Here is a 16,245-nt window from a genome sequence, read left to right as displayed (position 1 = left end):
CACAATTAGACAATGTACATTTTATCAACTGCAATTTTAGCTGGTGCTAAATATAGTTGGAAAACCTATTTTATAATGCTTGAGATGATGCAGAAAGATCTGAACTATTTACTAGAAATTGATGTTTGTGTGTATCTGTGGGTGTGTGGCATACCTCAGGAAACATATAAGACTTTCAAGTAAGGTTTCCACAATAAGGTGTAACTCCAGGATACAGTGTGAATGGGGACTCTGGATTGTGAAACACAATGGCCTAGGTCTTTGTTTCTAACTCTGAATTATTATTATTATTATTTAGCCATTTTGTCCCCAGAGTGGATACGGAATAGTAAAGTATAACAGTGAAATACAACACCTGGATGTTGGTGAAAAGAGGGTTTTTTTCTTTTTCTTTTGTATTTGTTTATACTATTTTTAGTCATAATTACAGCAAAAGCCAGGAATCCACTAGAAAAATGTAGCCTATTTTGACTTCAAAGTTGGTACTTTCTGGAAAATATATTTGTTCCAAACCTCTGTGTCTTTTGTTGTGGCAATGCTCTTTCTGGGAAGTTCCTTCCTTATCTTGTCTAGCTAGTAAGTTCCTCATCTTCCCAAAGCTCAGCTCAAAGCTACTTCCTCTCTGAAACTACCTCTTATGCTCCCACTATTCTTGAACCAGACATCTATCTTAGTACCTGTCACATTTTGTGCACTTTTTCATTTATTTATATATCTCTCCCACTATTATGTGTACTGAGATCTAGAGTTAGTTGATATTCACAATGGGTCTAATGGTATCCAGGGGACCTCACGTATAGTAGGTACCAAATGAATAAATAAACATTCCTCTGGAATTCTTCATATTTCCATTCTGGAGGAATAAATGTCATTTTTCTCCTCTGAGCTGTGATAAAGACTCTTCTTACTTTTGTTCATTTGTAAAGAAACCAAACTAAGTGGCTGACCTTTTATAACCTTGGATGAGACTCAAGCCAATAGAGATGATTAGATTCCATATTTGCCCTACTAATGTCATAGAATCCAGTTCCAACTCTTCTCTTTTCTCATAGGTAATTTGAGATGTCTGCAAGTGTTTCCTTTATTCATTCGATAAACATTTATGTGCAACTAGTATTTGAGAGTAAAAATAATTGGTGATGTCATCTTGGAATATCACTCCAAAAATCTGTCAAAGAGTTGAAAGTCTTGGGCCAGTTTTTATAACTTAATAATTCTGGGAAAAATATTCCCACCTCTGAAACAGAGAAGAGAAGCCTTTAAAATACTCTATAAAAATGTGATTTTTATAAGAAAAGGTAGTTCTTGTATAGTATATACTTTCCATTAAAAGAACTGAAAGATAAAGCATGATGCTTTGTCTTTCTACACCTGTGTCCACTGGATGGAAGCACAACACTTGAAAATTGAAAACTGAACATCAAGGAAACTAGTGTCATTGGTCTTCCTGGAACCCAAAAAATAAGTTTTATTTTTCTACATACTAAATTGAGGGCAGCTTAGGTGTTATTAACAAAAGCTTTGGTCAATTCTTCTTGGCCTAGTTTCTTGGTTTAAAATAAAATGAAAAAGGGGGGAGGCAAATTTTTTCTGAAATTAGGATAATAATAAAATTATAAAAGTATAAAGAATGTAAAAATGTTGTCATGTTACCATGTTGACAACAAGAACCTTTTGAATTCTTCCATCAGCAAGAATTGATGGAATTTCTTCTATCTATAAGACTTTCATCAGTAAGAAAATTAGGTGGTTCTTATATTAGTCTAATAATGTTTGATTAATCAAGCGTATTTCATCACAATTTTTTTTTCATTTTATTCCTTTGTCTACATCATCTTCCTCCTCCAAGCCTACCTCCATCTGCCATCTTTCCTTTTTTGTGCTTCCTCTCCTACTTGCCGCCCCTCTGATTTTCCAAAGCCTCTCTCAAAATCCAAATTAAGTGTTGTACCACTATTTGGCCTTCCACCTCAAAAAGGCATAGTTTTGTAAAGTACCATGCTATAATCAGGGGAAAAACCTCAAACAATTCTAGTTTTCAATTAATACAATACTCATTCAAACAAAAGACAATACCAATTTCTGCCTTAGTATCTGTGGGTCACATGTATTAGGCCTGCTTTTTGGGTAACCCATTTCACTAAGGAATATAAATTAATCTTATAGAAATTGTAAGAATCCCAGTAAAAATATGAACCTATGTTAGTCATCAAAAACCAGTAAGTAAGTAGGTGGTAAGAAACCATGAGGATTGATCAAAAGGATGTGATTGGTGTTTGGTGGATATTTTCATACACTAAGCAAATGGCTTGAGGTGACCAAACAAAGACCAGAAATAACTTTTAAACAGTTACCTACCTTTTCAGCTAAGTTTTCTGATCTAAGAAGACTTGGTCACATTAAAAAAATTAAGTTCCTTCAACATTAGAGGATGAAACTCTTCCATCAGTTCCCCAATTATCAAAAAAGTAAAGTCAGAAATGTTATAGTATTCTACCTTAAATGATTAATCAAAGAGAAAGTGATGTAAAAGATTCACACCTGATTTTAAAGGAACACTTAATTTATAAATGTTTTTCCTATAAAGGGGAGCCAAGAACAGAAAGGAAATGGCAAAATAAGAAGGAAAACAATACCATGATGATTTTTCCACCCTCCTGCTGAGAGTTTCAATTATTTTGGGGGTTACAATGTAAAAATCCACCACGCTGAACTTTTTACACACCTTCTCTGTGAGAATTGAATCACTGAGTCACAACCAACTGGAGTTGGAATTGTTTATTAGCAAGACCACTACTGCTTGCACAAATCACATAAGGGTCCACTGATGGCTCTAGTGTCTTTTTTATCTTTCCACATCCAGTGATTTCATTTCAAGCCATTTGCTTTGAATACAGATGATAAAAGGTAGCAATTGAAAAACAACAACAGAAATCTGAAATGACCACCACAGGCAATGGGGCAGTTGCAAAGAAAAGGACCGCAAACCAAAGCAGTAACTTACGGTAGCTACTTTCGCTATCGCTGGCATTAGAAGAAACATGTTCTGCAAGAACAGCACAGCAAATTAAAGAGATACCAAGCATTGAAGAGCAGCCAGAACTGAAAGGAATACACTCATGCAAGGCTACTAGAAATGTGAGCGAAAGGCAAGTAAAAGCCGCAGAGGAGGCTGCATTAAGAAAACTCAGATAAGATAAAGAAGATGAAAACTTTATCTCCATTTTACAGGAACCCGCTGCTTGATTGCTGTTTCTTCTTTTTAGCAAATGAAGAAAGTATCTTTAATTACAAAAAATGCATAATGTCAACTTAGGCAATTAGAAAAATACTATGACCCATTCATATACCTCTGACTTTCAAGATTTATGTGACAGTGACTAGTATGTCTTGACTGAATGTTTTCTTGACTATAAATTCAGGCGCTTCTGGTGTGTGGGCACTGTTTTCCTGCAGAGTTTTTTATTTCTCAATTTTAGCCTTTAAGCATTTTGCTGGAATGCTGCAATTCAAATTGCTAATTGATCCCTGGAATCCCTTGAATTTTATTTCTATTTAAATAGTTCCTAAACACATTCTCAGGATGAAAAGGAATTCTTGAAGATCTTTTCTGCTTCAGTGAGTGAGTTGAAATCTTTGAGGAAGATGTGAGTCACTGAATAATATTTTATGAATCAACTCAATAGTTCCTTGTTTTTATTTTAGGATTCTTGCTTGGATAGCTATTGAATTCTGGAGGCATGGAACAGGCAGGAGATAAATGGCCTGATACACAGTACAGGTTCTGGCATGAAGTATTTTTTTTTTTTTTTAATTCATGCTGAATGACTTGCTTGCACAGCAATACTCCAAATTGTTTTTTCATACATAGTTCACCTAACTTAACAGGGATGTGTTGCTTATGTGCCAGAATTTGAGCTCTTATTTCCAAAATCATTTTCTTTCATCCATACTGCTTGTTAAGTTATAGATGACACACTCATCAGTCTATCAACTTATTTGTATATTACTTTAATTAAATGAAGAACATGTGACTATTCGATTTCTGAAGCTCACTATAAATAACCTCAGTTTTTTAAAAAGTGACAATAGTTATACATTTTTAGAAAGAGAAAAATAATATATAAAATCATTCTCTAACAATAAAAAAGTGCTTTGACATCATACATTCTTGCCAATTGGATAGAGTAGTTTTAGAGTATGAAACTAATGAAAACCAAAGTATGGGTTAAATTTGCACAAATCATTTCTCTTTGTGTTGGTCTATGATCAGAACTGCATTACTAATTTGGGCACACATTTTGCAAGTGCAAAGAGGCAATAGGGAAAGAAGTGTGGATGAACCTGTGCAAATCTGTTTTCTGTTACGAAAATGAAAGTCAAGGCACATAACCAATAATAGTGTATTTTATGTAGATTATTATCTTAAGTGCCTTGAATTGGGGATGACAGGGTTTTTTGTTGTTGTTGCCAAGTTTTACTTTTTAAATTTATTCAATGTTTAAAGAGCAAACAGACATTTGCATATTCTGGATTGAAAGGGTATCCTATTTTTGACACTCCAAAAGCCACTACTTTTCAGTGATGTTTATTATTAACAATATATTAAGATGTTTCTTTTCCCTCTCAAATTGAAAATTTACAAATTCTCTCTGGTGGTGCTTGATGCTGTTCAGACAATGCTGAAATCAATATTTAACCTTCAGCCACTAAATTCAAGAAAAATTTTCTATCATATTCCATACAGTGACTCAAAAATAAAGTTTTCATCTTTAAGATCAGTACTCTTGATCAGATTTTTAAAAATATAAATATCTTTTAAAAACTCTCCAAATGAACAATTTGAATTATCAGGGAGTATCAATACTCAGGGTTATAGAAAGAGCCCTTGAAAACAAAGTCCAGTTCAATGTAATTTTGTTTTATACAAATAAACAGCTTCTAAAAATATTGCCCATAGCTGTTAATTTAAAACAACAAAACAAAACAAAAAAATTAAACATGTGATACAGTTGCAAAAGACACAAAATTCTGTTCTCATTTCATTGGTGCCTACGCAATGGGGTTAGTTATTAAAGAGGAAAAATCATAGTGTAGTATGTTAAGAGACAGAATAATTATTTTTTTAATTGCTCAGTGAAATCAGACACAGACTAAATACATGAACAACTAGAAAATGTAAAGGTTTAATATATTTTATTTTTCACTCTATGCTATAAAGTGAAGACCTGATTTTGTAATATAGCTGATAAATCACTGATAGAAAGGCATATTATTACGTATCTAAACTTTATAATATAAACATTTCAAGCAGGATCACCGCAAGTCAGAAAAAAAATCAAAGTTAATAACAAATAAATACTCATGGAAGATCAAGTAGCTTAAAATTTGCTTTTAGAGAATGCATGTTCCTTTTGACTACAAAACAGCTCCTTTACTAACAGCAAAGTACAACCCAATTATGAGATTTGACAAGGTCATTAAATATTTCCATGTGAAAAGGCAGAAGGAAGAACATAAAGTACATTTCTATTTTGCTGTTCTAGAACACTTAGCTCACCCTTTCTTTCAACATGGTTTCTTGCTCTCTGGGAGGTATTAAGCGCAGAGCAAGTGATGCTATGGTGGGCATCAGGACCATGTTGATAATATCACTTGGTCAGAAAGGGATGGTGTTAACTGCAACAGAAGTTAGAGTGCCTGATACACTTTGCTTTTAAATGCTGACATGCAGAACAAAACGATCGAAAGTTACTTTGTAGGAGCATTCACAGCTAGGTAACAAATAAAACTCGTATCTTGTGCATGCTAGGAGTGAAAGGCCCTCAGGAAAAGGAACAAAAGCCAAACTCAAAAGGAAAGGAAATGAAAAGAAAAGTTACAGTGACCATTCCTGGAAACTTACTCAGAGTCTTTGTTCCATAACCGTCGTCACCTAATCCGGGGATGTCCTGCATGGAAGTCCCCAGAGAGAGCAATGAGAGAGGAAGAACAGCGACGGAAGAGGAAGGAAGAAGTCAGTGGAGTTGAAATGAATACTACCATGACAGACCGTGCTGCCTTAACAATCTGGATCCCATTCTCTCTTCTTTTAAACCAACTTCACCCCAAACTCCTTGAGCTGAGATTCAAGAAGGAAATTTCTGATTTGCAGAGCAACTCAAGGTTTAAACAAAAGATTGTAAGAAAGAAAAAAATTCAGCAAATGCCCATTTTTGGCCCATGGTCAATCATGTGGCCACAAAAATGCCCCACTTAAGGAATAAACCTCTCCAAATTTCATAGCAAATTCTAAATGATATCCACCATTACAAGCTCAGTGCCCAGCAAGTGTTTAGTGTTTTGCAGGAGGGAAAGAGTGAGCAAATGTGTTAGTAATTGATAAAGATAATTTAATTGTTCCTAACATTCCAAAAAACATATGTGTCAATGGAATCCAATATTTCTTCTCAGAAAAGAATTTGTCTCAAGACTTAGAGAGTTGCATGATAGAAAAGGCAAACCAGATCCATTCCTGGTCAAAGAGACATGTCGGTTGGGTGCAAGTCCCAGTTTAGGCAAGTTTCTGTCCAATGCCTTCTGCAAAGAAGAGTCATGTGAAAGGAGGGATCCAGACTGTAGTCAAACACTGGTCACAGTAGTAGACCTGCCCTGCCTGCCTGCTGTGTTGTTTGCCTAGGTGTGTGGCGTGGGAGAGCCTACATCCTGCGTGTTGCCTGTGAATTTATTTCTCTTATGTTGCATGTGACATTATCTTTGAGAATCTACTTACGTTCAGGATCACTGGTTTCCTGCTCACTCTGCTCCTTGTTCTTGTAGAATGGGAATTTTCGTGAAAAGATGAAGCTCTTTTTACGCTTGTCATTGAATGACTGTGAAGGAGAAAAGGCATGGGGCAAAAACAGGGGACGTCTAATTGTTGTCACACTCATGCTGACAAAACAACTAGTTTGTAAAAGCACAGAGAGCTGTAGTGATGCAAGTGAATAATTCTAAAGTGGTGCCAGAGAGTTCTAAAGGTCAATTTTATTTTCCAGGAGTATAAATTCTGAATAGTGGCACCTTGGAAAAATTGTCTCCTAAGCAAAAGACTGGTTACAGATAAATGGTGATGGAGGGAAAGTCTTAACTTAGAAGGAGAAGACCCAGAATTTTTTTGTGCTGGCTCTATTTCTTGCTAGTTCATCACCTTAGAGAGGTAATTGAATCTCTCTGAACCTCAATATCTTCATCTGCAAAATGAGGACAATGATAGCAGCTCTTAAGTTGTGAGACTCACAAAAGACATTGTAAACATAAAGTGCTATACAAATGTCTTCTTATCACCATCACGTAGAAAACACTTTATTGGAAAAACTGGTTTTCTTCTCAGTGTCTTGATGTCTTTTAAAATAATTTGAATTTAAGTTACTTCTCTTAGTTTTAATTAAAACTACACAAAAAAGTATGTAGATGAAGGATATATGATAATTATAGCCTTATACATGAATATATAATCATTAGAATATAACATTTTTATTCAAAAGATATTTTTAACAATAATTGAGACCCATGTCCTCATTTTGTAGATAGGGAGGCAGAGGCACAGACCTGTGTCCTATACAGATATCACAGGGCTCGTTGGTGACAGCCAGGAGGCAATCAACCAAAATCTGTTAAAAGTGCTGCTAAAGGGGTATTAACTTGATATTAACTTATCAAAGGAAAAATGGCAGTGACTCAACTAGATTCTGATCAGGTAAAAAAAAGTAAGAATGACTGTCTTTAAAATTTTTAACTATTCCATTAGCTTAAATGAGGCTGAATTAAAAATAACACATAGATACATCATATGATACAGGTATTAGAATTTATTCATTCAAGTGGATATCATGTGCTTGCCTAGAAGATTCCTTAAGAAAATTTCATTAATTCCACTGCTGCTGTTCTTATGCAAATGCTTTATGGGCTTTCTCTTTGGGAAATGCATTGACAGTCATTTTATAAGCTATTGGTCATGCAGGTTTTACTAATTTCATATTCATATATTGTTAAAAAATATGTTTTACCAGATTGACTACCATCCTTGTTTGGCTGATTTGGCTCTGAGGGTCTTTTAGCTGCTGAAAAAATTAAAATCACTCTCCAAGGATCAAGATTTGTTAACACACAGCTATTGAAATGAAGGTGCCAAAGACTCTGAAGGTAATTTGAAAACAGGTATTCAAAAACATTTTTGGCAATGGTAGCTGTTAGGAATAAATGTAGAGCAGCAAGTTGACTACTTAGAAGGAAAGGAAACTTGCTTGGATGTGCACTTTTGTCCCATTGGTGGGAATTAGTCCTGTACCCTTATGAATTTGAAGCTAGACAAAATGGTATAAATAACTTATGTTCTGTGTATGCTCACACATTCCCATATCAAATATCCATTTTCGTAACCATGTTCATTTAGGAAACATTAAAGTACTAAAATGTTGGTGCTGTCACTCAGTAAGTAACTCATTACTTTTTTAGGTATTAGAAACTTTCAGCAAAGTAATAGAGCTCAATTGTATGCCCATTAAGAATGTTTTATGAAAAATAGTGAATCAAATAATAATTTCTGAAATTAGAGGACATATACTTTACATTCAAGTACTAAAATTACATTCTCAGAGGGAAAAAAAAGGTATCACTTCAGAATTTATTACTCTGCTGACAGCACCTATGTTCAATATAGTTTTATCATCATTTGTAATTTAGGGTTGGTGTCCAAAAACAAGATTGAGAACTGCCCCCAAATTTTCCCAGTTAAAAATGACAGTCCTTAAAAGAATACTAAATATTCTTGCATCACTCCAGTTTCATGCCACTTTTACATTTCAAGCATATTTAAACTTCAGTAACTGAAAATAAAAGAAAAAAATCATGTAAGAATTAATGGCATGTGATATTGCAAGGTATGTTGGACATTTAACTTCAACATCACCAATGACTTGTCATGCAAAAAAAAATTACAAATTTTCATGCAAATACAAAACAATGCCAAGAGGAGTAAAGCCTGGGGTGAAAATGCAGACATAGAGGGACAATGTAGAGGGGTACGAGGGCCCAAAATGGGGCTGCATGCAAGCCACATCATTTAAATGGTCTCAAGGGTCACAGGAATATGAAAATGTGTTATCTGTGATTAATTCTTTTATGTTTCAAAGCAAGGACTATAATGTGCTAACATTTCCCAAGTATGAAAATGTTGTGTATCATGAATCATCTGATTGGGACGTAATACTACTAAGCACCACACTTTTCAAAAGAACAGAAAATACACAACAATACTTTAAGAATAAACATATCTAATGTGTCAGTCTTACTAGCAAAAGCTATTTCAGACTGGAATTAAAGAGAAGGTAATGAAACTATTGGTGGTTACATTTCCTTACATTTGTGGACAAAAAAAACAAGTCACAATTTCAGTTCACATTCACAGACTTAAAAGTCATATGTTTAGGATCTTAGCTAAACATTTAAACTATAAGAGATTATATGTGGTTTATAATGCTTTAACAGTATTCTTTATTTTTTATTAGACATGTGTAATACCATTATATAAGCTTTTTTACTGCTGTAATTTTTTTTCTTTTAATATAGAAAAGGAAAATCTGTTACACGAGTGCTAGGTGAGAATAATAAATTAGCAATTGTACTATTTATAGAACACATGGTTCTGAAGCAACCGATGACTGATTTACAGCTCTATTCTTAATTATACTTGATCAATGATATTCTTTATCTGTCTACATGACAGTATCTTAGCTCTAGATCCATTGCTTTCATAGCAGGAAATGCCTTTAAATAGAGACTTTGAAAATACCAATCAAATGTGGCATGGGGCAAGTTGGCATATCTAAAAATTCCATTTTGGAATTTGACCTAAAATGTTGAGCTCTAACTAATAAAGATGATAAAACAATAACTAACATTTATTGGGCACTTATGTGCTACATTTGGTTCCAAGAGCTCTACATGAATTAATCTCCATGCTAACTTCATGAAGTTAGTATCATCATTATTCCCATATTACAGAAGAGGAATCTGAAATGTATAAATCTTCTATTATTTGCCCCAGAACCACATAATTGGTGAGCAGAGAAGTCAGAAATTGAATTTGCAAATATTCCTGGTTGCAAATATCACTGTTTTTAACAGCATGACAAGTTTCTGCAACTTAAGCCTGCTTCAAGTTTATATTGAAAATTATTAGTGCTTGATTCTCTTAAGTGTGTTCTTCCCATAGCTTGATGCTTGAAGATTATTTATTTAAATCATCAGATGCTATTGGATTCAACAACATCTCTTTTGGTTATCCTGTTACAATTTTTGTGATACTCATTCATTTTTTTTTGGCCTTTCTTCAATTTTTCTTTTTATGATGATGTTAAAAAAAGAAAGAATTTAAGTGTGACAGGCCATGAATGGCAATTAAAAGGTAATTGCCCATTAAGTGGCAAATCTGTGGAAACAAAGGTAAACTGGTGGCTTAGGGCTGGGGATAGTGGGCACAGAGATTGGGAAGTGGCAGCCAATGGGTATGAGGTTTCTTTTAGGGGAGATAAAATGTTATAAAATTAGACTGAAGTGATGGTGGCATAACTCTATGAATATACTAGAAAACATTGAGTCGTATACTGTGAGTGAATTGTATACTATGTGGATTATATCTCGATGAAGCCATTTCTTTTTAAAAAGGACCCTCTTCCCAACCTCACACCATGGACTGAGAAGAAACATAGCAGGTTTCTAATTTTATTTGGTGTAAATAATTTTTATCTTTAATTGAATAAGAGTAAACCACTCATTCCAACCCTTGCAGTCAGTTAGATACACGTGTCTTTTGTTTATCTGATTTTGTTTTGTCTCTGTTAAATGAATACCTTTCATGTTGTGACAGACATTAGAACACCCATACTAGGAGTCACTATTACTCAGAAGTCTCCAAGTTGTTAGGTCAAATGGCATGAAATTGCCCAGCCTGACCCTGAGATGTAATGGCGTTGGTGAACTGGCTTAAGATGAAATACATGCTTCATGAAAGGAAACAAAACAAAAATCTCAAATTATTTTCCTACTCAAATCCCATGTTTTTAAACACACATGAGTGAATCTTGACACATTTTTATCCTTCTCATCCAGAAAACTTTAAAACTAGGGACATGTTTTAGTTTTTTCTCCTCATCTTCCTGTTCTTATTTCTCAAGCTTCAAAAGTTTCATAGTTCTAAAATGTCATCTTAGTGATATGAGTGTTCTCTGGGCAGAATTTAGGTTTAAATTTATACTGAGCTCAGATACATCTTTTCGTGACCTCCTTATTGTTTTATACATGCTATTTTACTCTCCTCATTTCTCCTCTAAAATATTTATGTTCCCCTGGGAAAGTTGTTACTGTATATTTGGGTCACTACTTTGTATTATACAAATCTTATTTTCACACACATAAAAAGAGAACTTTGAAAACAAGTGAGGCAAAAGAACAAGTAATAATGTAACAAAGAGGGGTTAAGGGAAAGATAAGAGTTGGCTTGAGATATATCTGTTTACAGAAATGTGTCTATGTGAATGCATGTATTATACATGTGTGTCTATAATTGCCTAATTTAAAAAAAGATTACTTTTGCAAACCTAATGAACTAATGGATGTAGGCATTGAGTATCAGTAGCAGCTACAATCACAAAGAGACAGTTAGATGTTTCATGCCTTCTGATAAAAGAATAAAATATTACTACAAAGTAGTCTTGCAAACCTCTATTTACTCCCAAAACAAAACTCCCTCAAATGAATCAGAATCTAATCAAACCTCTGGATTCAACTACCAGTTTACAGCAACAAAGAGGACAGAGAAACATGGTAATTTATACTATAAAAATGCAATCAGCAAAATCCGAAGCGTGGGAAGCTCTACAAGACAAACGATCTGATTTCATCTATATAAAATTGCAAGAAACAAATAAAATATGGCAGGAAAACATATAGATCAGAAGAGACTTTGAGAAGGATCAGCCAGTTACAATGTATAGACTTTATTTTGATCTTGGTTCAAACAAACAAATTATAAAACATAACAAAGCAACAATTACAACAACAACCAAACCCATTTGTGATACTTATGAGCCAATTTGAGCCCTGAAAAAACACTGGATACTTGTTGATCCACTAATATTCAATTTTTATGTGTAATAATGGCATTATGGTCATGCCATATTGCAATATTAAGAGCTAAAAAAATCTGATGCATTGGATTGCTTCAAAATCATATGGGAGGGATGTAGTACTTATGTACCCCCTGAGTATATTATACAGGTAAAACTGTAAAGAAGCCTTGAACTTCGCTTAACAGGTTTATTGCTGGTTGTGATACAAAGGCATGACAATTCTGAAACCATTTGGTGTGTGCTGTAGGGTTGAGCAAATGAGTAAACACATGGATGTTGTTGGGAACCAGGATTGTCACTGTGAATGAAAGGTGAGATTAAAACGTGGTTTGGAGGAAGGAGAGGAAGTATCTTATGATGGTGACTAGTAATTAGAGGCATGAGATATAAACTTACGATTTTCTAAAAAATTTTATTTCTTCTCTGTCCATTAAAGGAGCTTAGATGTAATGATACCCCAATAGCAAAATACACATTCAGTACTCAGATTTTGTCTTCCGGATGCCCTTTTCCATGAAAGAACCTAGAATGTTTTAGAGAAATGGCTGATTCCAAGGCTGACGCAGGGAAAGTATAAGGTGAGTCTGAAACATTTCATGGGCCTCAAAGAAAGTAAGAAGTATTAAATATAAACATAACACCAAACACAAAACAAATAAACAAAACCTAGAATGAATGGTAGCATGTGAATAATGACAGCAATAAAGTATAACACATTCAATTAAAAAAATCTGAGTTCACTCTGATTATCAAAAATACATAAATTACATAATTAAAAATGGGATAAAAGAAAAGCTCTTCTTTAGAGTATGACTAATAATTATAGAAGGAATGATAAAGTCAGGAAATCACCGTTTTGTAATCATCATCATAATAGTCTATTCAGGGAAGAATCATCTGTGGATGCTTAAACTATTGGTTGAAAGTTTGTTGGGGAACAGGATATTTATCTCTTCCCAGATTACTTAATTATTAAAAAGAGGGGAAAAGATACCTTTATAGTGGAAAAATCTGGTAAATATCACCTTAATCAAGTGATCAAAATTAGCATCACCAAATTGTGGGACAACATGACACCATGGGCCTCCTAATGGAAAACACTGGGTAGTACACAACATCACTTCTGTAGTATTTCCATCAAAAAGGCATTAGTTGAAGTTAACCGTGAAGAAACAATGAGGTAAATTAAAATTAAGAGACATCCTCTCAAAATATGTCAATGTCATGAAAACCATAAAAACTCAGGAATCATTCTAGATTAAAGGAGATAAGGAAATAGGACAAACGGAATGTAATGTGTAGTCCCGAGTCAGAAAAATAAAAAGTCATATTTTCTACAACTTTCTCTCAAAATAATTCAGGGGATTATACCAATATGAGTTGGTAATTATTGAAGCTTAGTAATAGGTAAAATATATTCATAATTCTACTTTTTCTACTTTTTACATGTTAAAAAATTTTCATAAGAAAAAGTTGAATTGTAAAGCACTTAATGCAATGCCTTAAAAATACTTATTAAAAAGTAGCTAATAGCAGGAAAAATGTTTCCTTTTTATAGATTTTTTTCTTTTTTTTTTGTTACTACTTCAAATCTAACACCAGGAATAAAAACAATTCCAATTCGCATGAAGCTCAGAGGCTACTTGTACCTAAAAATAAGAAAAAGAAGCAGATCAGAAAAGTAGGGAAAAATCAGATCCCAATGACTATCACTTGTAGCTTAGTGAAGGCTGAGACCTGGGTTCATTATTTATGAAATTGTGGGAGCTAATCCTCGTTTGATCTCAAAAAATGAAATTCAATTTTGAATTTTTTGCTTAGGAAGAAATCAAAATCATGAGATGCCAATCATTCTAATTAAGTTCTGTGAAATGGAATCCCGGATGAAACCTGTTTTTTTTTTTTTTTTTGGGATGGGGGGTTTTTCTCTTTTTGCTGGGGCTGGAGTGCAGTGGCCGGATCTCAGCTCACTGCAAGCTCTGCCTCCCGGGTTCGCGCCATTCTCCTGCCTTAGCCTCCCGAGTAGCTGGGACTACAGGCGCCCGCCACCTCGCCCAGCTAATTTTTTGTATTTTTAGTAGAGACGGGGTTTCACTGTGTTAGCCAGGATGGTCTCGATCTCCTGACCTCGTGATCTGCCCGCCTCGGCCTCCCAAAGTGCTGGGATTACAGGCTTGAGCCACCGCGCCCGGCCGAAACCTGTTTTATTTTTCCACGATTTATGTTATTTCTGAGACTGGTCATGCTAAATAAAAGCACATCACTCCGTCAGCAGTCTAAGTTGGGGAGGCTCAATTCCAGTAAAAAGCTCAGGTAACCAAAGGGCGTAGAGACCAAGCCAAGTATAGCTAAGGGGTAGCTGAAATTATATGCTGGATTTTATGATCACTCTAATGCATAGTAAGTAGGATGTTTTCCTTAACTCTGAGGCCCAAGACATCTACAGCATCACTTTGTCTGGGAAGTCATACTTATTTCTCCCAAGGAAATAGAGACCTTCTCTTCTCTCTCATCTTGCAACACTCAGATCTTTCTGCTTCTCCTTACAGCAAAACTCCTCCAAAGTCACCCCATCTTCTCTTCCCTTCTGAACTTACTTCAATCACACTTTAAATATTGTAACATCATCTACATGAGAGGTCAGTGACGTGTGGCCCATGAACTAATCCAGCTCACTATGTGTTTCTGCAAATAAGGTTTTATTCGAGGATAACCATGCTCATTCTGTATGTACTACCTATGACTAGTGCTACAGCAGCAGAATTGAGTATTTGCAAAAAAGATCAGATGGCCTGCAAAGCCTAAAATATTTACTCTCTGGCCCTTTACAGAAAAAGTTTTCTGGCTACTGATCTAAACCGCTTTATTCAGGGTCACCAATGAACTTAGTGTTGCCCAATCAAATGTTGATTCTCAGGTCTCATCTTACTCTATTGATCTTCCCATTAGATATAGTTCATCACATCTTTCTTCCTGAAATGCTTGCTTCCTTGAACTCTGGCACACCTCCACATTTTCATTGCCATCCTACCCCATATAGCATTTGTCCTCAGTCTGTTTTGCTGATCCCTCTTGATCTTCCTGGTCGTTAAGAATTGGGGGTACTTGGACTCAGTTTTTGAGTCTCCTTTCCCTCCCTTCCCAGCTTGGAGCTTTCCCTGTCTCCAGCTTGAAACTTTACCAGAGTTCCAGACTCATATATCCAATTAATTGCTTACTCACTATCTTTACTTAGATATCAACTACATACAGCCTTCAAACCAAACACATAGTCTTCTCTGAAAACCCCCAACAAACAAACAAATAAACAAACACCAAGCAAGCAAACAAAAACCTTGGTCCTCCCTCAGTCTTCTTCAACTTAGGAAATTCTAACTCTTCCAGTTACCCAGGCTACAAACTTGTAGGGACTCCTCTCTTTCTCTCACACCCCACTTCCAATCGGTTAATAAATCCTGTGTTTTCAGCTTTAAAATGCACCCATAATCTGACCACCTCTCACCATCTCCACCACTACTACCCCAGTCCAAGTCACCACCATCTCTTGCCTGGAGCATGATATTGACCTCAGCTGGTGTCCCTGCTTCCACCTATTCCTGCTGCACTTTATTCTCCTTACAACAGCCAGGGTGATCTTTTAAAATTGTAATTCAGATCATGTCATTCTGCTTGAGATCCTCCAGTGGCTTCCCATCTCATTCAGCATAAAACCCAAAATGTACAACATGGCTGGAAAGGCTCTCCATAATCTGGCTCTAGCTACCACTTTTATCTGTTCTGCCACTGTGCCTTCTTTGCCTCACCGTCCACCTGCCACACTGGCCTTGTTGCTTTTCCTTGAATCCTTAAATTCAAGATTTCCTTGAATCTTGATTCAGGGACTTTGCTCTTGCTGTTCCCTCTGCTTGTAATCTTCTTCCCTTAGAAGGCTGATTCCTTACCTCGTTCAGAGTTCTGCTCACATATCCCTTATCAGTGAGGCTTTTTCTGACAGAATTGCACTAAAATTGCACTGGCTCTATTACTATTTGCCTTCTTTCTTTTCTTTTCTTTCTTTCTTTCTTTCTTTCTTTCT

At 35.2% G+C, this 16,245-nt stretch overlaps 1 protein-coding gene across 9 annotated transcripts in view; it reads right to left on the bottom strand.

Moving 5' to 3' along the window:
* DLG2 (discs, large homolog 2 (Drosophila)) overlaps positions 1–16,245 on the bottom strand; it is a 2,293,993-nt gene that overhangs the window by 22,791 nt on the left and 2,254,957 nt on the right. For 4 of the 9 annotated variants that reach the window (XM_011938528.1, XM_011938530.1, XM_011938529.1 and 1 more), the window contains one exon: positions 6,773–6,872. In XM_011938528.1, the coding sequence (XP_011793918.1) occupies positions 6,773–6,872 (100 nt within the window). Of the gene's footprint in view, positions 1–3,004; positions 3,047–5,905; positions 5,952–6,772; positions 6,873–16,245 lie in introns of all 9 variants that reach the window. The other 5 variants (XM_011938532.1, XM_011938533.1, XM_011938535.1 and 2 more) reach the window with 2 other exon arrangements.

This window comes from Colobus angolensis, unplaced genomic scaffold (genome assembly GCF_000951035.1).
Source record: "Colobus angolensis palliatus isolate OR3802 unplaced genomic scaffold, Cang.pa_1.0 Scaffold174, whole genome shotgun sequence".
Classification (NCBI taxonomy): Eukaryota; Metazoa; Chordata; class Mammalia; order Primates; family Cercopithecidae; genus Colobus; species Colobus angolensis.
This window is presented reverse-complemented; position numbering and strand designations above follow the sequence as displayed.